The sequence below is a fragment of the Myxine glutinosa genome, chromosome 1 (genome assembly GCF_964187855.1).
Source record: "Myxine glutinosa chromosome 1, kmMyxGlut1.1, whole genome shotgun sequence".
NCBI lineage: Eukaryota > Metazoa > Chordata > Myxini > Myxiniformes > Myxinidae > Myxine > Myxine glutinosa.
In genome coordinates, this window is record NC_136261.1 from 205,872,555 (window position 1) to 205,900,387 (window position 27,833).

The window sequence follows — 27,833 nt, forward strand, 5'->3', positions numbered from 1 at the left end:
ATTATATATATATATATATATGTATATATTATATATATATATATATATATATGTATATATTATATATATATATGTATATATTATATATATATATATGTATATATTATATATATATATGTATATATTATATGTATATATTATATATATATATATGTATATATTATATATATATATATGTATATATTATATATTATATATGTGTATATTATATTATATATATATATGTATATATTATATATATATTTGTATATATTATCTATCTATAATTCCACTAATCTCTGTGTGTATGTTTGTATGTATGTTTGTATGTATGTTTGTCTGTGACCGCTGTTTCTCGACAACTACCGGTCCGATATACTTGAAACTTGCCAGGTATATTGCTGGGGACCCGAGGATGTGCCTTTTCAAGGTTTTAAATTATCGCAGAAGTAGTTACCGAGCTATGTCCAAAAAACGATTCAACCAATCAGAGAGCAGCGAGCTATCACGTGTGCCGAACGTGGCGAACAGACTCTGCCTCGGACGGCACATTTGAGAGCGTATTCATTTATTTCACGTTGGCAAACTATGTTGGCGTTAAACTATGTTTTAAAACTAATTAAAACTACTTTGCGATTCATCGTAACTGCGATTCGTAACTGCCGTTCGCTTTGGCTTTGCGAATGGACCAAACCATTTCATGTAAATAGAGGGGGGGGATTGTCACCGTACTCGCAAGCCGTTCGCTTTGGACCAAACCATTTCATGTAAATAGAGGGGGGGGATATAATTTTAGATATAGATAGATATAGATATAGTACGGGCATGCCCTAGTATATACAATGATCCCTCGTTTATCGCGGGGGTTACGTTCCAGAACCCCCCGTGATAGGTGAAAATCCGCGAAGTAGAAACCATATATTTATTCTATTATTTTTATATATTTTAAGTCTTTAAAACCCTCCCCATACTCTTATAAACCTTTCCCACGCTCTTATGAACCCTTTCTACACTCTTAAACACACTTTTGAGACCCATCCTTAGTCCTTACGTATTAGAAAAATATTTGTACGTGTATATATAGCTGTACAGTACATTGATGCAAGTTCTTTTATAATTGCAATTAATTAACAAACAAACATACACATATGATCATGGAACTACACAAGTACAGTACAACAAAGTATTTACATTGATGCAAATTGTGTTTTTGAAAGCAAAAGGCAATAATTGACAAAAGTGCCTTTAATCAAACCTGAGGCCTAAGCATAAAGAAGTCTTCATGAGCTATTCAAAATAGAGATGATGATTAATTTTGAAAATTAATAAGAAATGCATTAGCTTCCTCTTGCATATGCAGCAGCTTCCTGATGGTTAATTTGTAGGAAGCAGTGGGGGGTGGAGAGGAGGTGAGGAGGGTGGTTATTCCTGATCTGATGCAGTGATGAAGCAGATATCTCATCTGTATCAAAAGGTAATGACCGAAAATCCCATCCTCCACAACCTTGGTCATTCATGTTACTCAGCGACTTAATTTAATTGCAGCTTTAGACAACATCATCGAAATCGTCATCATGATCATGTGTCTCTAAGTTGTAAACATAAGTTATTGTAAATTAGAGGTTACCCAAAGTATGATGACTCTTAAAACCATATTGATCATTAAACTGCAGGACACAGTTTGGCATCAACCTTGCAAATTACTTAAAGTAGCGAAGAACCGTCCAAGAACCCTCCTTACGGATGGGTTAATTACCCCCAGAATCATGGACAAGTTAATTACCCCCAGAATACGGGACTTTCAAAATGCGCGATTCTTTGTCTACTCATTTATAATGCGTATTTTATTTCGATTTACTGTAATATTCTTTTAATATAGGTTTTAATAATGTGTTATATTTTTATTTATATTATTATTAATTTTTTAGGCTAGAAAATGCTTATTTTACCGCAAAAATAATTAAAATCTAAAAAAATAAAAATACCTAGAGGCCGCAGAATCCCGCGATATAATGAAAAATCCGATATATAATTTTACATATACCAGCGAGAAAAACCCGCGATGTAACGAAGCCGCGAAAAGTGAAGCGCGATATAGCGAGGGATGACTGTATATGTATATATATTATATATATATTGTTACGGATCGCGGATTTGATGTTATTTACCGAGCGGTGGTATTGCCGCGACCTAACAATTCCCCAGATTCTTCCCAACTCACCCGATTCCACCCGACGTTGACCTGGTCGCGCTATGCTAAATCAATGATGGAAAAGACACAACGACTGGGATAAATGAAACGACACAAGGGGTACAGTTCTCAAGACCTCCGGAGGAGGATATAATTGGTGGTGGAGAAAAGGGGTAGATTACAAGGTATGAGGTAAAGCACAGAAAAGATGGGCACTTAGTTACAGTCTTATCTTATCCCCGACAGACCACAGACAACGGAACAAAACTGACTTACACAGGGATTGATGGCAAGGAAGGACAGGTCGGTTGATAGCACAAGGTGCACCTTGGCTCAGGGACAGAATCAAACACGGTCCGGTCCAGAGATGCGGGGAGGTATTGCAGCGCTCGGAGGTGGCGTCTTCTCTCTCCAAGCTGAGGGCGCATCTGACGTCACCTCCCTCTTCCTGCGCATGCTCAGCGGGGAGTCACACGCCCTCGGCTCGTTGGCTCCGCCCCAGATGGGAGCGGTCCGCCGCTTCTATTGGGTGCGGGGGGTTACCGGGCTCCGCCCTTGACGAAGAGCTGACAGCGAGCCCCTACGTGGTAACCCCGTCGAGCACATGCTCGATGGCGGCTCGTTGGAAAGGCTTGGTGCCCTTTCAACACCCCCTACCAACCAAGCCGGAGTGAGGACGCACACTCCCCGCGCCGCCGCCGCTGTTGTTGTTGTTGTTGTTGTTGTTGTTGTTGTACCATGAGGAAGAGCTGCGGGGAGGTATTGGGAGGTCCTAAACTTCCTAACGGTGCCATACAATCACATTCTGGTGCAACGAAGAGTCAGAATTAATGGAAACGAGTCCTTAACTGACATAGACTAAGAATAACTAGCAAGATGTCCTATAGTTGTCTACGTGAGATGCGGTGGACCTGGATGCGACATTTAATGGGGGAAATAGGGGAAGGTCGGGTCTACAGAGTGTTGTTTACAGAAAATGGGACTAGGGAATGGGGAATTGGGGATAGTTGGGAAGTACTGAGGAAATAGGGGAATATTTACAAGCGGATATGGATGGATGCCAATCTCATATCCGCAACATTGCACCCTTCTCTACCTCGGGGCGTCCCGACCCGATAAATTTTTACTTACTTTAGTGTGGCACTCAGATGTAGTTCCCGCTACTATTAACTCAACCCTGAGTGCGACAGTTTTACAGATGTTCACAAATGAGTAAATATGTCCCCCTGCGACGTTGCACCCTTCTCCTCACAGAAACACACCCACAGGATAACCGAATCGCGGAAAGAATCCTCAAACTAAACATACAGCCGGTAGGGAGCATCATTTATACAAGACTACACTGATATTTACACTACGATCCAGGACCTGTTCTTTGAGGAACACATGCAGATGTTATGCATAGAGAGAGAGCACGCATGCCAGCATCGATACACCAACCCACGAGTGCCCTGTGGCTTTACGGCCTTTAATAATGTGCAGAGCACCCCATCCAAGCACCAAAAGCACCACCCCATACACACAGTCAGCACCATCCGGTGCACCAATAAAGTGTTCATAGTCACCGGTGGTGTCGCAGCCGGCCGATGTTCTGCCGCTGGTCTTGCCTTCTCTTGGCCTTCTGGCTTCTTTAGGAATAAAGAAAGGCGCCAACCGCGTCCATTTCTAAATTGTGGCCGTCAGGGGGGCCAACTATAAGTGGTTCACCTGTATGGCATAGGTGCCACGTTGACCCAGAGGTCCATCAACGGGTGGTGCTTGCCCGCAAAAGAACTGCGGTCCATGGTGGGCGGCCACAAAAATTGCGGTCCATATGGTGTATCGATCCAGGCAGCAAGCAGCGAAAGTACAGGCCCACAACTGCGGAGCCAGCACCTCTCTCTCTCCTCTCTCTCTGCCCCAAAGCCAGATCCTCGGAGGTGGGAGACAAAAGAAACAAGTGAGTAAGGTGGTAAGGGCGCAAAAGTGCACGCAATATAAGGTAATGCACACTGGGGGCACATGGGAACCAGGTGAGACAGGTACGTTCCTACCGTACGCCCCCCCCCCCCCCCACCAGGTAACCTACATTGCCCCTCCCTTACCCCTTACTGTATCCACAAAACACAACACTACCCATAAACATCTACTTTACACATCAACAACCGTCCCTACTGTCTTCCCCGTTCCTCCCATAAACCAAATTCGTCTTCTTTCCCTCCTAACCAATCAAATTTGCCATTTCCAACTCTCATCAAAATTTGCCATCTCCAACTCAACATCAAAATTTGCCATCACCAATTCATCATCAGTCCCTCCTAGGGAGGGAGAGATGGAATCACCCCAATGTCTCATCCACGTCGTGATGCGTCTCACAAATCCACACAGCAATTCTCACTTCCTGCAACACAGAACAAAGGAACACAGGTGTGGAGTCATCATCACCACAGGTAAGTGGCTGCGTATGGTGCGACAGGTTCGTCAATCCTAACTATTTCCTAAATGACTTTAACAACTTTACATTACCCGGGGTCTTTCCCTGCCAATCCATTGGCCAACTTACACTATGGGTTCTAAAAACCAATTCCCATTGACCAAACTGTGGTGCTTCTCAATTTGGGGTCTTACTCCCCCGATTCATCTCCCGGTGCCCTCGCACAATTTCTGGGCTGTGACGTGTAGCTCTCCCAGCAGGTCTACCCACCTGCACACCTCCACCACTGTAGTTGCCACCCGAGCTTACCTGCTCCTCACCCTAACCTAACTAACTGGGGAAGGCCCTCTCGCACTCTCACCTCCTCAGTGCCCTCTCTGGCACGGGCTGCCCGATCCACACCCGGGATCCTCAGGCACCCACTGACACTAACGGCTCCCAGAGCCCACCTGCAGCCTCACCTGGCCGACATCCTCACAGTGGTGGAGTGCCCAACCAACTACACACACTAACAGGCTACACGCCCAGCCATTTCCACAACACTAATGCACCCATCCACAATACCATTCTGCAACCGCACCACAAATGCCAATATCCAACCACAATTTACCTGTACCCTCTACCTAACACTTGCACTACCCGCCCCGGGTACTCGTGAAAGGGGTCCACTCTTCCCCCATCCACACCTTCGCACCATGCACACCACTCCGTACCACTTACTCCCACTCTCTCCACACCACTCATTCCAATACTCCATGTATTCCACACACCTGTACTTGCACACCTGTGCTCTCATACTTGGTGCCGCCTGCACCCTTCTCTTCCCCAAGCGCATTCGCGCTGATCCACAACACTCACTACTCATACACTGCTCCACACACCTGTCCAGTTCTCACACAGCATCATCTCATCTAACTACTCCCCTCTGAAACTTGCGCTTCCCAGTCGTCCCTTTAAACTATTGCACTCCCTCGTCATTATCATCCACTCTAATCTATCTGCGTCCCCACTACAGGTATCAGTCACTATCTAAACCTTAACGTTACCTAATGTCATCTCTTCTAGATCCCTACACACAATATCCTAACCCACCCGGGCTAGTTTTCACTGCCATACACCCCATAAACTATAGCGCATTTGCCCCACTCATGGGAAGGGTGGCAGGGATGCCACCCTTACCCACCGTCATACGGCGCGAGTGGGACCCTGTGGGACCACCTCGTATGCGAGTCGTTGCCCGCCTGCCGGACCCCGTGCGTCGCCCCTTGCGGGGTCAGCGCGGGGCCGAACCGGCCGGGCCCCCCCACAGTACATTACCCCCAAGGGGCTCACGTGCCTCCCCTGTCCCTCTAGAAACTACCCCTGTTGGTGTCGATGCATGGGTCACACTTCCGCAACCCGCTACCCATTCCATACCACCACAACCTTGCTCACTCACACCTCGCACCTCTCCCATCACCGGACCCTCTCGCTCGCACCCTCGTTCCATACCCTCCGGACCAGCCATACACCTCACTCTTGGCCTCTCACGAACATCCGGGTCTATCTCGACCCCCAAGCTTATTAAATCACCTGGCGCATCATACGCACGACCATATTGGTCACCACTTACACCGGGTCCTCTTTCTCTTCGCTTCTCCTCCATCACCTGCGAATCCCTCATCCGGTTAATGAGCACATCATCACGATCCGAACACAGACTTTGGACCAATTCTTTTACTTCCTCCTTTATCTCTTTCTTATCCTCTCTCCGTCGCTTCTTAATTTCGCTCACCCCTTCTTCCACTTCTTCTAATTTCTGCTTCACCTCCTTCATCTCCTCGTGCGCCCCCTTAAGTTCTTCCTCTAACTCCACCTTATTTTTTTATATGTGCTCCCGCACCTCCCGCTCTTTAACCTCCATCACCTCTACCACCTTGTTCATTTTCCTCGTCAGGTCCTCATGTACCGTCTGACACTCTTTTTTAATTACCCCTACGTCCTTTTTCATCTCCTTCTGTGTCGATTTTAAACCCTCTATTACCGCTGTGTTCTTCTTTACCTGGTCCCCCCAACTCCTTTTGTCCCACTGTCAGTTGTTCTACTCCCAGTGTCAACTCCTCTATACCACCTTGCAATTTTACAGTCCCCTTTCTCACCTCCTTCTCCATGCGCTCCTTACAGTGCCTCACATCCTCGCGCACTCCTCCGACCTCCTCACTCACACCTCTTCTGATCTCCTCTCCCATCACTTGCATCTCCTGCCCAGATGCCACCCTCATCTGCTCCATTTCCTCCCTGTGAGCATCCAATTTAGTTTCTACCCCCATTCTGACCCCCTCTATCTGCTGCCCCATTTTTTAAACTTCCCTTTCCGCTTGGTCCCTCATGTCCCTCAATTTGCCTTCCATACTGTTTTCTAACCCCTCTAACCCCTTTTGCATCCCTTCCATTTGATTCTCTTGAGCGGCCATTCTGTTTTCTACCCCCATTAACCCCTCCTGTATTTCCCCTAATCTATTGTCTAATCCCTCTATTCTACTCCCTAACTCTCCGATCTGGGTCCCCATCCTTTGTTCTAACCCCTCACCGGTACCCCTCGCTTCGTCCCTCATTACCCCCATTTGGCCCTCCAATCGCTCACCCAATCGCTCACTATCAGCCCTCATTTGCTCACTATTAGCCCTCATATCGTCCTTCTGCAGGTTGAGGGACGCCTGCATTTGTACCATAAATTGCTCCATGAGGGCCTGCATTTGGGCCATCCCTCCCACTTGTGCAGCGGGTGCGGCCGCCGTAGCAATGTGCGAGGCGCCATTTTGCGCGCCCGCAACCTCGTGCGCGAGGACGCCATTTTGCGAACCTGCCGCCCTCACTGCTTCGCTCTCCTCATGTCCCTCAATTTGGTCCTGGATCGACCCTGCCTCACTCTCATCTACCGGAACCCAGCCGTCTTGATCTGCCATAGCGCGACTTTCAAAATTCGGGTTTTTATTTTACAACAAAACAAATTTCGGTCACTTGTAATTTTGAGCGCGTTAAGCGCGCTTCGGGTCCGATCTCACTCCTCGACACCAGTTGTTACTAATCGCGGATTTGATGTTATTTACCGAGCGGTGGTATTGCCGCGACCTAACAATTCCCCCGATTCTTCCCCAACTCACCCGATTCCACCCGACGTTGACCTGGTCGCGCTATGCTAAATCAATGATGGAAAAGACACAACGACTGGGATAAATGAAACGACACAAGGGGTACAGTTCTCAAGACCTCCGGAGGAGGATATAATTGGTGGTGGAGAAAAGGGGTAGATTACAAGGTATGAGGTAAAGCACAGAAAAGATGGGCACTTAGTTACAGTCTTATCTTATCCCCGACAGACCACAGACAAACGGAACAAGACTGACTTACACAGGGATTGATGGCAAGGAAGGACAGGTCGGTTGATAGCACAAGGTGCACCTTGGCTCAGGGACAGAATCAAACACGGTCCGGTCCAGAGATGCGGGGAGGTATTGCAGCGCTCGGGGCTGGCGTCTTCTCTCTCCAAGCTGAGGGCGCATCTGACGTCACCTCCCTCTTCCTGCGCATGCTCAGCGGGGAGTCACACGCCCTCGGCTCGTTGGCTCCGCCCCAGATGGCAGCGGTCCGCCGCTTCTATTGGGTGCGGGGGGTTACCGGGCTCCGCCCTTGACGAGGAGCTGACAGCGAGCCCCTACGTGGTAACCCCGTCGAGCACATGCTCGATGGCGGCTCGTTGGAAAGGCTTGGTGCCCTTTCAACACCCCCTACCAACCAAGCCGGAGTGAGGACGCACACTCCCCGCGCCGCCGCCGCTGTTGTTGTTGTTGTTGTTGTTGTACCATGAGGAAGAGCTGCGGGGAGGTATTGGGAGGTCCTAAACTTCCTAACGGTGCCATACAATCACATTCTGGTGCAACGAAGAGTCAGAATTAATGGAAACGAGTCCTTAACTGACATATAGACTAAGAATAACTAGCAAGATGTCCTATAGTTGTCTACGTGAGATGCGGTGGACCTGGATGCGACATTTAATGGGGGAAATAGGGGAAGGTCGGGTCTACAGAGTGTTGTTTACAGAAAATGGGACTAGGGAATGGGGAATTGGGGATAGTTGGGAAGTACTGAGGAAATAGGGGAATATTTACAAGCGGATATGGATGGATGCCAATCTCATATCCGCAACAATATATATATATATATATGTATATATTATATATATATGTATATATTGTTACGGACACGACTTATTAAGATGTTATGCTGGGCCGAGCGGAATGGCCGCCGTGTTCGCACAAGTTACCCGATTACACTCGAACGTTGGCCGAATCGCGCTATGCTAAATCAATGAAGGAAAAGGACACAACGGCTGGGATTAAGGCAACGACACAAGGGGTACGGTTCTCAAGACCTCCGGAGGAGGTTATAATATTGCGGAAGGTTAGATTACAAAGACAAGAGAGACAGCATAGAAAGGTGGGCACTTAAACACGGTCTTATCTTAGCCCCGACAGACGACAGATAAACGGGACAAGACTGACTCACACGGGGATTGATGGCAAGGAAGGCGGGTAGTCGATGGCTCAAGGTGCACTCTTGGCTCAGGGGCAGAATCGACCCGGTCCGGTCCAGAGATGCGGGAGGTCTCTCAGCGCTCGGAGGTCGCGACTTGTCTTTCCAAGCTGGGGGCGCATCTCCCTTCACGTCCGGTAAGTGGCTGCGTATATCCGGCGGGGAGTGACACGCCCTCGGCTCGTTAGCTCCGCCCCAGATGGAATCAGCCCGTTGCTTCTCATTGGGTGCGGGGGGGTTACCGGGCTCCGCCCTTGACGAGGAGCTGACAGCCAGCCCCTTCGTGGTAACCCCGTAACCTGGAGCACATGGGCCATGGCGGCTAACCGAGCCGGAGTGAGGACGCCCACTCCCCGCACCGCGGCCGCGCCGCCCCCGCTTTGGTTGTAGTTGTTGTTGTTCCATGAGATGATGGGAGGATGCGGAGATGAGGTTGGGGGGGAGGTATTGGGAGGTATTGGGAGGTCCTAAACTCACTACTGGTGCCATACAATCACATTCTGGTGCAACGAAGAGTCAGAATTAATGGAAACGAGTCCTTAACTGACATAGACTAAGAATAACTAGCAAGATGTCCGAAAGTTGTCTACGTGAGATGCGGTGGACCTGGGCACGACATTTAATGGGGGAAAAAGGGGAAGGTCGGTTCTATAGAGTGTTGTTTACAGACAATGGGACTAGGGAATGGGGGATTGGGGATAGTTGGGGAGTATTGGGGAAATAGGGGAATATTTACAAGCGGATATGGATGGAGGCCAAATCCCATATCCGCAACAATATTATATATATATATATGTATATATTATATATATATATGTATATATTATATATATATATATATATATGTATATATTATATATATATATGTATATATTATATATATACGAGGTGTGTTCAAAAAGTATGCGACCTTAATTTGTCGTGCGTAAACAAATGAAGCTAGGGAGGCGTTGATTGGTGCACGTATGTAGGCGATCCTAATGCGCATGCGTGAATTTTTTCCCACCTGCAGAAGTTGTCATTCGACGGCAGACCGCCGATGAGTGAGGAAGTGTAAGTGAGCGCCGTCGGATTTTCGTTTTTGACAAAATGACGGAAAAACTTGAACAACGCTACTGCATCAAATTTTGTGTAAAGCTTGGCGATTCCCAAGTGGAAACGATCCGCAAGATTCAACAGGCCTTCGGGGACGAAGCAATGAGCACCACACAGATAAAGGAGTGGTACAACCGCTTCAAAGATGGCCACACATCAGTGGAGAGTGAAGCACGTTCGGGTAGGCCCTCAACATCCCGAAATGAGATCGTCATTGACCAATTGAGGACCCTGGTGATGCAGGATCATCGAATCACGATCAGAGAACTTGCAGACGAGGTGGGCGTCAGCATTGGATCCGTTCATTCCATTATGAAGGAGGATTTGGGCTTCAGGAGAATCTCAGCGAAGTTCGTACCAAAGCTGCTAACGATTGAGCAGAAGCAAGTCCGTTTGGAGATCGCACAGGACATGCTGGAGACTGTGAACAGCGATCCCAGCTTCCTCAACACAGTGATCACTGGCGATGAGTCCTGGGTTTATGGGTACGACCCAGAAACCAAGTTGCAGTCATCACAATGGAAGCATCCAACATCCCCGAGGCCAAAAAAAGCAAGGCAGGTCCGCAGCAATGTCAAAGTCATGCTGACCGTCTTCTTCGACTCCAGTGGCGTGGTTCATCACAAGTACGTACCACACGGCACAAACCATCACCAAGGAGTATTACCAAGAGGTTCTGCGTCCGCCTTCGTGACGCTGTGCGACGCAAACGGCGGACCTGTGGGCAGCGGGCAATTGGCAGCTCCATCACGATAACGCACCCGCCCATTCTTCACATTTGATACAGAGTTTCCTGGCCAAACACAACCACACCTGTGCTTCGTCAGGCTCCCTACTCTCCCGACATGGCTCCGTGTGACTTCTGGCTTTTCTCCAAGCTGAAAATGCCCCTCTGAAAGGGACCAGATTTCAGTCCAGAGAAGACATCATGCGGAATGCGACGGACCAGCTGCGCGCCATCCCAAAAGAGGCGTTACAGCGCTGCTTCCGACAGTGGCAGAAACCGTTGGGAGAAGTCTGTGGCAGCCCAAGGGGACTACTTTGAAGGAGATTAGTATAAGTTTGTTGTATCTGGATACGAGTAGTTTTTATGAACAAAGGTCGGATACTTTTTGAACACACCCTCGTATATGTATATATTATATATATATATATATATATATATATATATATATATATATATGTATATATTATACTAGCAGAAGTACCCGGCATTGCCGGGAGGAGGAGGGGAGGGAGAAGAGGAGGGGAGAGGGGAACGGGGGGGGGGGAGGGGGGAGGGGGGTGGGGGGGGAGGGGGGGAGGGGGAGGGAGGGGAGAGGAGGGGAGGGGGAGAGGAGGGATGGAACAGGGAGGAGGAGGAGGGGAGGGGGGAAGAGGAGGGGAGGGGGAAGAGGAGGGGAGGGGGAAGAGGAGGGGAGGGGGAGGGGAACAGGGGGGAGGGGGGAGGAGAGGGGAGGGTGTGGGGGTGCCCAGGGGAAGAAGCGCCCCTCCCCCCTTCCCCTGCCCCCTTCACCTCCCCCTCCCCCCTTCCCCCCTTCCCCCTCTCCCCCCTTCCCCCTCCCCCCTCCCCCCTTCCCCCTCCCCCCTCCCCCTCCCCCTCCCCCTGTTCCCCTCCCCTCCTCTTCCCCCTCCCCTCCTCCTCTCCCTTAACACCAGGGGGGTTGACTCAGCCTGTCATCCTACCGAGGTCGGCAAATTGAGTACCAGTTCACTGGTAATTCCCTGTGTGCCGCAAGAGGCGCCTAACAGGGTTGGCGGCACGAACCCGGAAGTCGGAACTCATTGTCGTCAAATAAATGTAGCATGTATGTTTCACTCTCTGTCACATGCCGTTGGTCCCATGTCAATCGGATGAAGTTGAAAAATTAACATTACGAAGTTTCTCTGGGACATACTGATTCCGAATAATGAAGTTCAAAAATTAACGTTCCGAAATACGCTAATTACGCTAACAGAAGCGCTGGCGCTGCGAAGCGCTAGAGGGAGCGCTGCGCTCCCTCCCTTCGATTCCCTCCCTCTTCTGCTCGCGTTTCTGCGCTAATACGCTAATTTTAAAATCCGAAGTTTTTTTAAATTTAAGGTGTGCTGTAGTTGCTCTGAGACGTACTGATTCCGAATATGCCTTTGGTTTTTCTCTGCGATGAGTAATTCTCGAGTAATAAGAGGACAAACAAACATACTTGCTCGTATATATATATATATATATATGTATATATTATACTAGCAGAAGTACCCGGCATTGCCGGGAGGAGGAGGGGAGGGAGAAGAGGAGGGGAGGGGAACTTTACTGCTTTATATTGCAGTACTGCTTTACTGCTTTATATTGTTAGGGTACGCGGTTAAGGATGTTGTTTGCCGAGCGAAGGCTCCGCGACCGAACAATTGTTCCCCGACTCACCCGATTCACCCAGACGTTGGCCGTATCGCGCCACAGCTATTCAATCAGGGAAAAGACAAAGACGACGGATGTGAAGAAAAGGAATAAGAAGACGAGAAAAGGGTTGAAAATACTACTAAATTTATTTACTATTTACAGGCTCAAAATAACCAAGGAGAAGGAAAGATAAGAAAATAATATACAGAAGCTTTTAGAGACACAGGGAAAATACTAGCTTATACAGACTTAATTACCTACCCAGGACAGAACAAACAAAGACGACTCACACGGGGAATGATGATAGGAATTGGCTGGAAGGAGAGGATGGCTTGGAGCTGTATTGTGCAGCACGATCGGCGCGTTTAGCAGCCGCCGTTCCTTCGCGGCCCTGCTCAAAACCGCCGTCCAGGCCCCAAGCGGCTGTTGAGTGTGGTTGCTGCTGTGGCCGCCGCTGCTTTTCCTGGAATACAGCAGGCTTTGTACTTTCTGGGATGTCCTCTCCTTGGATGTTCTCTATGTTCTCTTGGTCCAATCACTCCTCACCACCGACAACTCAACGCAACTAACGCAACCACTGACCACCACAACGCAACCACTGACGACCAAAACCACACAACTCAGCTCTGCTTCTTGGACCCTCTCTCTTCTCAACGGCTTGGGCTCCCTTTTGTCTGCCGGTCAAAGCTCATCTCTCAAAGCTTGTCTCAGCTTCTCTTTTGGGAGCGTCGCGCTGCGGATTTTAGCTGCGGTCACGCCTGCTCATTCCCTCCTCTCAGCGCCTCTCTTTCTTCTTCAAAGCTCGACTGCTTGGGGAGCGTCGCGCTGTGGGTTATATAGGCCCCGCCCCTCAACCTTTGCGAACCTCCCCGATCGCTCTTCCTCCGCCCTCTCTAGCCAAACCCCTGGCTCATGGTTGGTCGAGTGGGGCTGGCTCACTCCTCCCCTCTATGACGAGGTGGAGACACGCCTTTCTTCTCCGACCCTGCCTCGTGGTCAATGGCGGTTATTGGAGGGGAGGTAATTGCCAAACGACGAAAAGGGGGAATGGAGGTTTTGGGAATGGGAATGAAGGGAATCTATCTCTTTCACTGGTGCAATGGAGTACTTCAATTAATGGGAGACACAGCCTTACCCTAAAACACAGAATAAGATATAACTATCGAACAGGGGTATTCTATGATTGGCTGTGGTGTGGATGCTTTATGGACTAATTATGGGATGCCCTTTGACCTTTACACAGCTCCGGAGGCAGGAGGCGCAGAATAAACAATAATAATAATTCACACAATAAAAAAACACAATCCTCATATCCGCAACAATATATATAGAAGTTGGTACGATTCGGCCAAGGAATCCCAGAGATAATTGCAATTAAGTGAGCCGTGACGTCACGGAACGCACCGCCGGTAATATATTATAATTTATGGTAATCTATGCAGCACGACATGGTCATCACGGAAAACAAGGCGCCTTTGCCGGCGCAAAACGGCTCTCCCAGGGTCAAACTCGGTATCGTTGTGAGCGCACGGTTCAGCCCTTCAAGAAAAGGTTTGAGGAGTGGTGATCTTCCTCGCCTTCCTTAAAGAGCAAGACAGAACTGACAGTGGGATAAACAATTTAATGAATGAACATGAAAAGAGGAGGGGACGAAACACTGATAGATGCTTAGGAAAGGTTAAAATAAACCCTACGAGGCACTTGAGACAATTAGGCATGCTTTCTAGCTGAGGACGTGGTAGTTATACCAGACACACAAACTCTGAAATGAATAATGCACACCAAAAAGGTACAGTTGTCCCATTCATCAAAGGCAATAGAACAGCCATTACAAATTATTAGATACTTTTCACACATCTTAATCAAAAACCTATGTCCTCTTTTTATGTATGGCATCAAGATTAGAATCTGAAGCATCTGGTGGCATGCTTCTCGTGTAAATGTCTGCAGGCTGCTCCATCCACCAGGGCAGGTGTGTTTCCCACATTACTCAGCTAAATGGTCTGCAGTTTGGTCAAGGTCACAGTCTTAGTCAGAAGTTTCAGAGACTCCACGAGTATATGCAGGCACCCATACCCTCAAAGTTGAAACAGTCTGGGGGTGGGCTTCAAATGCCATGCCCTATTATATTGACAGTTTACTCGAGCAATGGGATTGGCCCAGTTTTTCCACACACCCAACTGGTCAGATTTTGTTTGTGTGCCCACACTAAAATGCCCACATGGGACTTGAACCCACACGAGCGAGGGCATTGCAGCGAGGCTTCACCCATGCCACTACCAAGCTGCTGTATGGAAGAGCTAAAACAAAAAAGAAGCTTTATACCGTAAACCTTTGTCCAACGTGTTAGGTTCCTAGAAAACGGTGCATTCAGCAAAACCGTATTGTGCAAGCTTAAGACCTTATCGGATAAATGGGGATTGGGGTAACGTGCCCACGGAGCATAACATACGAACACGTATTTCATATATTTACGATACATATCACTGCAGGCAAGCGTATTGTTCATAAAAACCTCGGAGGGAATACACACACACACACAAACACACACTATATTTTGGGGGCGGGGATAATTGTTTGGTGCTGGGGGATCATCAGCCTTGATGTCCGTTGAAGTGGATGAGTGACGCTACACTCATCCAGCCAACGCAAATTGTCTAAAATAATGATTTTTCTCTGCTATTGTCATATCCTTATGGGATGTGTTCACTCAACTAACACTTGGAGAGGCTTGACGTTTTGGTGCCATACTGTGTTTAAGGGTACAGTCTGCGGCTAAATAACATTGCATTCAATAAATCTCCTGGGCACAAGCTCACTCGACCATGGCACTGTGCTGAGTGAAAACAGCGAAGGCGGTAGAAGATGGCAGGAGCATCACCTCTGTGCATGACATGGTCACAGCACCACATCGAAATCCACATACAATCAAGTTTTTGCGCAGTCAGGAAATAAAGGTCATATTTTTTCCCACGCGTATAAACGAATCCGCATTGTGAAGACCCATGTTTGATGAGGGTTAATTGTATTCTACTTTTATCAAATGTTTCAAAGATAGCAGCCTTAAGAAGTATGATTTTCATGGTGGTGCTCCAATTGCTGGTAACCATCAGATGTAACTTTACTGGCTTGTCCATCTTGAAACATCTACTCTGACTTTGACTGAGGAAATATTTGGCAAGGATTAAAGGTGTTGTGTGTGTGAAACACCAACCTTGTTTTGAGAAACACTATTCTTTCTTATTCCTCACATCCATGTTGGGTGGGTGGTGAATTGAGAATAGAAAAAGATAATCGGACGTTACCGTTGGTCACTTATGAAAACAGTCCATGTGTAATGGTCCCATGGATCTGCAAACTTTTATATGGAGGGTGTTTGGGCAAAAATATGGTGTAGGAAGGAGGGAGGGAGGAGGAAAGGGAAAGGAGGTTTGGACAAGATTGGAGTAAAAGGGGAATGGTGCTTAAATCACATAGTGGGGGCAGTGTGATTAGCAAACATTCTGTTATTTTTATGTACTTCATTAATCAAAAAACGAGTTTATTGCGATGTGTTTATCTGAATGGTTATTTTACACCTGGTTATTCACGGTTTTCATCTGTATCACAGAGCTAATGCAGCGCGAGGAAGATTTGAGGAGATTTGAGCTACATCTGCATCATCGCAGGTTTTGCTTCGCATTTTCAACCCATTTACCTTCTCGTCCTCTTCACTTTACACCGATTCCATTTTTCCTCTGTTTAAGTGTCCAAACTCGTTATGATTTATTTTGCACGTTTTTTTACTAGGATTCAGTTGTCTTTTTTCCCCAGTGTGATGCAGGTATATGATGAAATCCACATCAAATGTGGTGTGTAAGGCATTTGTTTCTCACAGTTTAAAGATAACGGTAACATTTTTGTGAGACAAGTTCTTTCAAATGTAAGTGTTGAACAAGTGCATTTTTCATTGAGATTGCAGAAGATGAGGTCAACCTTGGATTAATATTGATGTCAGTGCACCAACGTGCTGAAATGGTGAACCTGAATAGAAGTCAGTTTAAAGATGACCGTCAGGTTGATCTCTTGACTGCCACTGGTAACATGCAACCCAGTGCTAACTGCCGCATGGTCGGCTAGTCAGCGACTAAACCGACTACCCTTACTGGCTTGCCAGTGGAGAGAGTGACTGTGACACCTGCAGGATTAAAAAAACAACACCTGGCAAAGGACAGATGAGCTACCTTCGGGAGCCAACGGCCATCCAGTACGGAGATGATGTCTCCTAAAAAAACACCCATCCGCTTGGACCGGTTTTTTATGTAGTAGGTTGTAGACAGTGTTGTGGTTGGGTGTACACCAATAGAATGTCCACACCTCAAGAACAATGTCAAAGATTTAATTCAATGGAGAAGCCTCACTCGAATATAATAAGGATTACAACACAGTTAAACAGTAATATACCGGCGTACTCAAACAGGACTACAGACGACATATCGAGCAGGTCTTCTGCCCGATTCGGTCTGCATCTTGTGTTTTATAGTGTTTTGTTGAGACAAAAGAAATTATTTTGGGCTTTGGGGCGTCCGGCTTGAGTAATGAGGGTTCAAATTCAGACAAGAGGTCAGGGATTCAGACAAGTACGGCGGAAAAGCATCTGGTTTACATTTCAGCATAAGCCATAAAGATAAGCATTTTAGGACTAAGAATCGAGACGTTCCATTATGTCTGGATTTGCAGTTTCATGGTTTCTTTAAAGTAATATTGTATATCATCTTTGCACAGATTATCAATCTAAGCTTTATTCCTTTAAGTATATCAAAGCACAGCACATAATTTCTATAATTCATAATGCAGATTACTCAAGGAGGTATCACCAAGTGTATGTTTTTTCACTTTATTAGCATTCCATATTCCAAAGATTATAATACTGCTGTGCATCACGATTTGTATTACAAAGCAACACCCATGTTTGCTTGCTTTCCTGCATTGAGAAGAGTAAGAACAGGTTAGAACAGGATGCAAGTGATAACTCAGTTACTGAAGAAAAGAGGGACATTTAAATAAACTCAGAAGTCCATGCGGACTTCTACAACAGCAACCGTCCAGGGTAGTACTACTGTTCCGAGCGTTAAAGTGGTGCCCAGAACCATCTTACACTCTCCCTCCGTGTCAGGATTTCTGGTGTTACTTTCTGTCGCACTCAAACTATAGCTACCGGGCTGGCTTTAATCTCTCTTTCTACAAACAAACATCATCCACTTTTCTTACTCATTTTCACTCCTCACCTTTACATTCTCTCTCTTATTTGTCTTTATGCGGTTATTTTATTTAAGGCCTGGCCTCTGAGGACTATATTGTCCGTGACTGGAGCCTTCAACATAAAAAAGATAAAATTGTCATTTGAGTGCAAACTTCTTTGTTTTTGTACAGTGTCTTCATCTTGATGTACTTTTTAATTCAAGTGTCAAGTGTTATTTTTTATTCAATTCAAAAAATTTGCTTATGTATCCATCTGGTCCACCCTTTGCGTTTTTCCTTGCCCCTCATCATTACCTCTATCCCTTGTTTGTCCATCTCCTATTTTCTCCCTTCGCGCTGTTGTTGGCGTTTCCCCCTTCTCCTGCTGTTCCCGTTGTTATGTCGTGTCCTGATTTATTTTTTGTCATAGCTTTTCCACGGGCCTAGACCATGTAGTAAAAAATAACCCTCCCCACCCCACTCATTCACACAATGCCCCCACATTTGCGGATTCGACATTTGCAGAATTTTACAGGAATGTAAAATCACCCACCAATGTCAGAGTCTGACTATATAAAAAAGAATAAACGAGAATACCTTATTTTCTTTTTTTTTCAAAGAACAAGAAATGGAAAATCGTGTTCTATTAGGTCTATGCACAAACAAGCATAAAAATCATGAAGTACCTATCTCCAAACATTAACAGTTTATAAAATACATTCGCTCAATGTATTATGCCATTTTCCCTTTGGTCTCGGGACGCTATCCACTAACGTGGTTTGTCCATTTTCCCCTCCCATTTATAACGTGAAGCCACTTTTACTTTAGCAGCCATATTCCTGTCGATTCCGTGCTGGTCTTTTTGCTTCGAGGAGCTCCCAATTAACCATCTCTCCATTTCGGAAGAAAAATATAAAATTGACATATTTGACAAGGTTTCTGTGCGAGTGGAAGAAAATAACTGCAAGCAGGGAGAATGTTTGGTGTGGGCGAGTGCATGTATGATAAGATTCCTCAAAATGAGATTTTTCTCCTGGCTAACTGTATGGGTACGTACACATTAAGCTTCCTCACAATTTCGTTGTTGGTGAACTTGCAATGGAAAATGTTCACAAAATGACTTTTAGTCCGATTTGGTGATTTTGGCAAATTGCGGCTTATATACTGCATCCTTATGAATTTGAGTAATCTTGATGTTTCCCCCTGATAAAGGCAGGTGGCCCTCAAAAATTTATCTGGGTAAGAGCAGAGAAAGAGGAGTAGGCAAAGCAGGTGCACATTTTAGCGATGCCCGCTCCTGAAGGGACGGTAGGGGGCATTGTCAGTGTGCCTTTTATTTATTCATTTTAAGCCAATAAGAGTACTGCTCATTCACACAAGTCAATCAGGATAAATATTGTTACGTAGGGGGTAGGCATGATTACCTTAGAACCACCTTTTTGAGGCCATTTTTCCCTGCAGAGCAGGGGTTGGCCTTTTCGTGCACCGTGGTCTCCTTTTTGAAGCAATGTTTTATGGCCGGATGCCTTTCCTGCCGCCAACCCTGTTGGTCGCCTCTTGCGACACACAGGGAATTACCAGTGAACTGGTACTCAATTTGCCGACCTCGGAAGGATGACAGGATGACAGGCTGAGTGCATGATTACCTTAGAGCCAGGTAGAATGCATTGGTAGTGTGCTCCGATTGTCGTGAAGAAGAAGAAAACCTATGTATCATAAGAAGGAAATTCGTTTCGACCGGATGTCGTGTAAGCGCATATCTTCGTTCCCATCACGAGGGGTGGGGTTATGTTAATTAGTTAGGGATTATGGGTAATTAATCCCCTGTATGTAATGGCCTCTGTTATTTTCCTTTGTTCCTTATGACACCAGAAGCACACACACAAAGCCAGGCAATCACGCATTTATAACACTAAATAAAAGCGACCGGAACAAGACATTGAACAATACTGCTGGCACTGCCAGCCGCGACATCGCCAAATCAAGCAGGCAGGGCCTTAAGGCCACGCCCCGAAGAAGAGTGATTGGTCCGGGATTGATTGGGGGCAAGGATTGCTAAGATGGGACTATGGGATTGGTGGAGCAGGCACGGATGACGTCAGAGCCTCGAGTATAAAAGAACCCTCTCCCCGACATTTTTTCCTTTTGACTTCCTCTAATCTTCTGGCTTTGGTGTTGACCGGTCACGATTTCATATCTCGCTCTGCTTTGGGATTTCACGGCGAGCGGCTGGAGTTCATAGCGCTCCTGCATGAGGGGAATTCATTGACGAGCACATGAACATTTTGTAGCGCTCCTGCGCCGAGGACATTGGAAGTCTGAACGATCGGGAGGACGAGCGCAGCTGAGTGAACGAGGGCGCGCGGAGGCCTTTTTCGCGCCAGGGCCTGTGCCGCGTCCGGATTGTGCGCTCGGGGCCTGGAAGATTCCTGACGAGGTTCAAGAGCAGCTCGGAGCTTAGTGGCCACCAAAATAACACGCATTTATTTTCAACTTTATTTTTCCCTTTGTGTGTATTTGAGTCTGTATGGAGACGTCCCGTTTAGGAATCTTATTTTGCCATGTTTTATTCTGTTACTGGCATTTTCTTTAATAAAGCCGGTATTTTTGTACATTTAAATTCCGTGTCGGCTTGGAATTGATTATCCAGGTGCGAAGACGGCCAGTGGACCCGTGCAGATAAGTGCTCGTGGCTCTTTCCCACCCCCCCCCCCCCCTTCCCCCCGCGTGTATGACGAAGGTCCGCCATTGGATTGAACGCCTTGGAGTTAAAGCTCGTTTTGTCATCCGTGTCGCCCTGCGGTGTTCATTACAGGGTAGACGCACGACAATATGTTTTCACCCACTAACCTGCTAAGCTAATTTTCTCTCACTTCCTTCTATCTGGTGCACTAACACTTCGAGTCATTTTCCTGACATCTTCGATGTTATTTTCTTACTTAACATTTCATATTCTGTGTTTCTAGGATGGAGGGAGAGAGAAGGAAGCAGGAGGATATGAAGGTAACCTTTTTACCTCCACTACAAAAGGTGGATGGAGGTTATGTTTTCACCACTGTCTGTCTGCTTGTGAACAGGATATGTCAAAAAGTTGTGGACGGATTCAGCCGAATTTTGGTGGAGAGGTAGTGGATGTAGCAAGGACGAAATGATTAGATTTTGGTGAAGATCCGGATCCGGATGCGGGTGCTAATATTTTAAAGTGATTCTTCAACATTTGGAGATGGGGCCAAAACGATATATAGCAGGATATCTCAAAAGGTTATGGACTGATTTGGATGAAACTTGGTAGACATGTTGAGAGTGTGACGAGAACGAATTGATTTGATCTTGGTGAAGATCCGAATATGGATCTGGATCCGAGAATTTTAAAAATGATTCTTCACCATTGAGAGATGGGGCGACAAACGATATATAATACAATATGTGAAAACGTTATGGACGGATTAGAACAAAACTTGGCGGATGAGTTGGTTTGGTGACGAGAACTTGCACATTTGATTTTGGTTCAGGTCCAAATACAGATCTGGCCTACCAGTGGGATACAAACATAAACTGTTCAGCTTGGCGGAGATATTCCCCCCTGCCGAGTGCCGTAGTAGTTACATCTTTAATCAGAACTATTACCTAAGCTTTATTTATGTCTTCTGCATTTCCCCCCTGCTTTTGTGTCCACAACTCCCCTCTCCCCTCCCCCCTAACCCCCTTCCCTGTCACAACCACTGTCCACACCTTTACCTCTTCATCAGACAAATTATTTCCTTAGTTCCCTACTCACTTATTTGTTCGTATGCAGCACAAGGTTGTGGGGTAGCATCATTGGCTGGGAGGAAGGCTGAGCCGCTGATGCAATAATACCCTCTGCTAGTTATGGCAGGAATTTGGAATTTGGCCTGGAGCCGGGTATTGTTCACCTATTCTTCGTGAAGGACACCCTGGGATCTTTAAGGTCCACCAACGAATGCTGGCAGATGGGACACCCTTTTAACGTCCATCCGAGGGACGATCTGATGGTAGAATTGCATAGGTAGTGTGCTCCATTTTGTCGCGCCCTTGCGTGAACATTAGGTGATGAATGTAGGTGATGCCACACCCTAACAGTTTTTAGCTGGGCTGGGATTCAAACCCAGGCTAGATAGCTTTGAGGTGAGTGTGCATACCTCTAAGCCATCCTGTCAGGCCTCCCTACTCATCCTTCTATACACTTTTTGTTTTCAGGCTGTTATTTTACATTTTCTTTTTAGTTTGTTCCTTTCCTCCTTAGTTATTTATTTTCTTTCCTTAACTTTCATTAATCTTTTTCTTTCAACTTTTGCAAGAAACTGTCTTTCTTCTTTTCCTTATCATGGAAAACAGACAGACATGCTCTTTGTTATTCCACATTATATTGTGAGGCATAGAACCGCCTCTAGAGGCCATTTTTCCCTGCAGAGCAGGGGTTGGCCTTTTTTTGGGCACCGTGGTCCCCTTTTTTGAAGCAATGTTTTATGGCCGGATGCCCTTCCTGCCGCCAACCCTGTTCGTCGCCTCTTGCGGCACAAAGGGAATTACCAGTGAACTGGTACTCGATTTGCCGACATCTGAAGGATGACAGGCTGAGTCAACCCCCCTGGCGTTAATTCATCGACCGACCAGGATTCGAACCCAGGATCCGAGGATCCCAAGCCGGTACTCTAACCGCTAAGCCAACACCAAGCTCTATATTGTGAGGCATATGTTTGTATCAACAGGTTTTGGAGTAGAAACCAATATTACGGTCAGGGTTCGAAATAAGCGCTGGCCCGGGTGCCAAATGCCACCAAAAACTCTGTTTGGCCATCAAAATCTGGCCCTAGATGGCCCATGTGGCCACTTGTCAAAATCGTCGATGTATTCATTCGGTGCTTATCATTATGCCACCTCAAGTTAGTAATCTTGCCAAGCGGTCTGCAGGTCATACGGCAAAGGATGTAGTGACTTCATTTGCTCCCCTCACTAGGAGTTCCCAAGGTCGCGCAATTCAAAATATCTTCGTAAACTGGTACCGTCTATCTGGTACATCTATCGCTGCTTTTGGTGGTGTTGGACGAGGGTATTACAAATGACGCATCAGAATCCTCAATTGTATCACAAGTAAGAGGACTCCATGTTATTTTCACATTCGCTTTGCCCACGTTGTTTTAGACTTCAAAAAAACTGGAGAAATTCCCGTTTTATCATCTGTTTCCACTTTGGGAATTTGTATATATAGCAGCTAAAGCCATCGTTTTACCTCATGGCATTTTCAATAGCCGCTTTAAATGGTACAATGACATAATAGCATAACATTTGGCAGTAATATAATGAATAGCGTGATCCCCCTCCCCACACCCCCTGACGACTGCTCCTGGGGATATATTTTTTAATTGTTTTGGGATTATAATAACGGTAATTAAACCCCTAATGATTAATTCTCACCTGACACGCCAGCATAAACAAACTCGTGCAAACAGCTTGTCCAGGTGTCCCACCATTACCAATCGGTTTGCCAATCCAGCCATCCCTTATTAACCGTTTCCATGGAGCCAAGTGCTAGCTTGAGTGCTTAAGCCACTTGACGAGTGCTCTACAAGCTGCTTGGTAATGGAAGACACCCACTGAGCTGTATCTATAACTGAAGCGAACCTCGCTGTGGTCATATGTAGGTAGCGAGTCAACAGCAATTAGTCAATACATCCACCTGGGATTAACATAGCTTAGGGAGGCTGTTCCCGGTGTGTACCCCGGTTTAGAATAGGTACACCGTATCCCTGCGCATCGTAAGAGGCGACTAAGGGTTGGCGTCAGGAAGGGCATCCGGCCATAAAAACATTGCCTCAAACAGGGAACCATGATTGTCATGGGGCCCGCAAGGCTAACCCCCGCTCTAGTGGGGAAAAATGGCCTTAAAACGATCATTCATTCATTCATTCATTCAGGGAGGCTGTTCAGCACACTGGTTTCAGTTAAAAACATGTTCATGTTCAGTGTTCTGTTTTGATTTCGGCTGCAATTACAGACATACCCGCGAGTTGAAAGTGAACAAAAGCATCACTTTTCACAAGTAAGGAAACTTTATTTGATATTAAATATGATTTTGATCATTAACGATGTCATTATTATTATTATTTTTTTGTTCTCGGCGGTGATGTTTCAACTCTATAGTATTTGCCTGGTCCGAGTCGCTGATTCGGCTTGTGCTTATGCTGAAGTGTTTAATTTATCATGTGAACGTTTGTTGTCACAATCACCAGTAAAGTGATGGACAGTGATATTGAGTTATTGTGTGTGTGTGTGTGTGTGTGTGTGTGTGTGTGTGTGTGTGTGTGTGTGTGTGTGTGTGTGTGTGTGTGTGTGTGTGTGTGTGTGTGTGTGTGTGTGTGTGTGTGTGTGTGTGTGTGTGTGTGTGTGTGTGTGTGTGTGTGTGTGTCACTCATTGGTTTTTAACTCCATATTAGCGTTTCTTATTGCTTGTTCTTCCTTCTGTCAACGGAACCCGTTAAAGTCCATATAGTGGGGTGGCTAAAGTCCAAATTTAAGTGATATCGTGACACACTGGCCCAAAGGACCAAATTTGGCACAGTTCTACTTTAGGACCATACAAAACCTTTGAGAGGGGGCTGCCCGATTTTAGAGGCCCAGGTCAAGGTCAGGTCAAGGGCAAATGTCAAATTATGTGTCTGTCATGTTTTTGCAATATCCAGCTTATATATAACCTAAAAAACTTGGTCTTAGTCACATAACCAACATATTTAGTCAATGAATCCATTACTATTATGGGAAGTTCCACCAGGTGACGGCCATATAGGCAGCGGCGGCGCCAGGCTGTCCCCGACCGGGGGGTGGGGGGGGGGGGGCTAACATCCCCGACGAGAGGGCTAAAATCGCTAAAATCAGTGGAATTAATCCATATTCATTCACAAAAATTTGATATAGGATTAGAAGATGGCATTTTGATTAGAACATGAACAAAATAACGAAACGGTGAAGGGATCAGGTGGAGCCATCGGTCTCACTGAAAATCCAGCTGCCCTGAAACGATGGATGGTGGCAGGTCCTGAGCAAGCCAGAATCCTCACAGAGTTTCACGAATTATATCACTCGTCAGAGCAACCCTCCCAAAGTCACATCCAGGGACATTCGATTCAGAAAACGTTCCAGAAACAGGTTAACGATATGTGCGATGCCATAGTGACAATGGGGAATCCATTCATGGAGACATCAAAGGAACTCATGATGATGAGCTATTCCCAAGGAGAGTGAAGATGATGGAGAAGCTTCCTCCAACTCAGAACGCACTGCTCCAGCATGTAAATCGATGCCTGTTTTTGGAGAGAGAGTCTGAAGCCCATCCTAGCTGCACCAAATCCAGATGGCTTTGGGTGGACCAAAGCAGATACCGGGTGGCGTCCAACCTGGACAACCCTGTCAGCTGCTGCTCTTAGTTGTAGAGAACTACTCAAGTGCGGATGTAAGGTGACACCCACTTGTTCAAAGAATTGCACGTGCAGGAACGCAGGACTGCCATGCACAGGACTGTGTCTCTGTCGTGGAAATTGTGAAGCATAAGTCATGCAGGCCGCGACCTCCTCTGTACTGGCCAATCCAGTATCCTCCCTCAGCGTATCGATGTACGTCAAAAACACCGATGCAAAAATGACCAACACATAATTTGACCTTTGACCTTCACCTGACCTTGAAATACAATATGGCAGCACCTGAGGATATTTTCCATAATACAAATGGATTCCTTGTCCTTAAAAATGATTATTTAGACACTGAGATAATGTTTCTATGACAGCTATGAGCTGGATATGGCAAAAACGTGACAAACACATAATTTGACCTTTGACCTTGACCTGGGCCTCGAAAATCGGGCAGCCCCCTCTCAAAAGTTTTGTATGGTCCTAAAGTATAACTGTGCCAAATTTAGTGCTTTGGGCCAGCGTGTCACGATCATTTCCATAAGCCACTCCACTAATATGCAATCATGCTGAACACACTCTCAGCTATGTCTGTACCTCTTGCATTCAAGAGAGGGAAGGGTATTTCAAAATGGTGGCTACTTGCCCTGCGAGCACGTGCTGCAGCTGCACTTCAGTTGTATATACAGATCAGTGAACACACCCCATCACATGTGTGAGACCGAGCTTGGCTTGCACGCCCCTAACGCCACCTCAGGATATAGAAGCAAGGCCGTGAGCTTGCAATATGCACACATCACATCGTTAGCCGCATGCTAGTCACACAAATTCACGCTTGAATTAACTGTTCTTTACATCAAATTTTGACCAAATATATTTTAAAAACTGAATGTTCATCAAATAAAAATACTCAGTTGATTCAGTGACATGTATTTTAGTACTATTTTCGAGATTTCATGACGACAATTATCTCATCAATAGCTGAAAGTTGTGCAGAGCTAACATTTGTTTTGGAAAACGCAATGAATGTTAATATGTGAAGAGATTTTTCTTCAGCAAACATTAAAATTGTCCTCGTATTATTTTGCTGTAAGTTATTAGGTAGATGATTGAACAGCTGACCGGGAGTGTTCTGTGATTACGAGTTGTGAGGTTGGTGGTATGAAAAGCACTGAAATTTGATCTGTAGGTATCGTGAGAAATAATAATTTTAAGCGGGGATACGGATTTTTTATGAAGTTTGATTCACCAGCAAATAATATGCGATTGGGCTGCTGGCGGGCCACCAAAAAAATCTGTTTAGGTGGCTCGGCAGACCATTAAAAAATTAAACATGACCCCTGACAGTTATGGTTTGGGGGTGGGTTATTATGGGTGAAAATAAAAGAGTAGCAATCAAGTTCGATTCAGAAATTTCACATCTTTTCATGCTTATCATATTGGTCACTGCAATAGTACCACCCATTGGCATACAAATTCTAATATATATATATATATTGCAAGGGTAAAATTATTTGCATTGGAAAATAATGCTACCCATACCCCCCTAATCGCCACTCTGCATCCCTTCTATCCTCACCCAGATGCAGGCGCCAGAACAGCCACCTATACCACCAGCTACAGTCGCCGCAGGTAAGATTTTTTTTTTTTTTTTGCATCAGAGCTAATGCTCTGAACGCATTAGGTTTTTGTGATGTGCAAGAGGTATTTAATGAAGTTTCTTAACGATTAATTAAGAATGGTATTACAGCTAACTTTGTCGTCAAATACTCTTGCTCCCTCCATTAATATTCCAGCTCATTAAATCTAAACCAACCGATAAACGTTTTGTACTTTGCTATCATCTGACAACATAATCTGGTAATTTCATGATTACTGCGCCAAAAAAAAGGTTTAAATTTTCAATAAGTGGATGTAAAGATTTGCTCCTTTGCAATTAAAATAAAAGCAATGTTTATGAAGGTGGGCAATAACTTGCCATACATTAAAATACTTTCCTTTTGTTTGCCATTGGTACTTGTATTTAAATGCTTTTTATGTCACGTTCTATGAACATTTGTCATTTCTACTTAAACGTCGGAGTTTGTACCTGAAGCATTGTCTAACATCCTTCCTCTTGGTCCACCCCCTTCTTACCCCAACTACAGTGTCTCAAGCTACTACTATTTCTTCACAGCAACCTTCGTTCTACAATTACCAGGTCATTTCTCAGTCCTTTACTGCACCAGAGGTCATGGGTGCAAATGTGTTTTACAGCTATGATCTACCTGCCCATTGGTAGCCTGAGCAAGTATGCAAGATTTGAGGGAAATTTGCCAAGCAGTTTTTGATCTTGAAGTCAGAGGCCTGTCCTCAAGAAATCAAACATTAATACCCAAAACAACAAATTACAGACTTGGCATTTAATATGGAATTTTTTTTTTTCTTGACTTGGGTTTACTTTATTAACTCAGTATATCAATCTGGTGAGTTTCTTTTACACTTCGGTGATTTATTTGGTAAAAGAACCATGTCACTGATTGTCTGTCGCAGCAAGAAGTCAACAACAGGATTATATCACAGGTG

At 45.8% G+C, this 27,833-nt stretch overlaps 2 protein-coding genes across 3 annotated transcripts in view; one reads left to right on the top strand and one right to left on the bottom strand.

Annotated features, from left to right (window-relative positions):
- LOC144890870 (uncharacterized) overlaps positions 1 to 27,833 on the bottom strand; it is a 946,020-nt gene that overhangs the window by 648,956 nt on the left and 269,231 nt on the right. The gene's annotated exons all lie outside the window — the stretch shown is intronic.
- The window catches only part of LOC137433030 (non-POU domain-containing octamer-binding protein), a 67,862-nt gene that overhangs the window by 35,070 nt on the left and 4,959 nt on the right, over positions 1 to 27,833 (top strand). For both annotated transcript variants that reach the window (XM_068125426.2, XM_068125435.2), the window contains exons 8-12: positions 16,238 to 16,295; positions 20,814 to 20,850; positions 23,864 to 23,908; positions 26,852 to 26,900; positions 27,416 to 27,468. In XM_068125426.2, the coding sequence (XP_067981527.1) occupies positions 16,238 to 16,295; positions 20,814 to 20,850; positions 23,864 to 23,908; positions 26,852 to 26,900; positions 27,416 to 27,468 (242 nt within the window). The remainder of the gene's footprint in view (positions 1 to 16,237; positions 16,296 to 20,813; positions 20,851 to 23,863; positions 23,909 to 26,851; positions 26,901 to 27,415; positions 27,469 to 27,833) is intronic.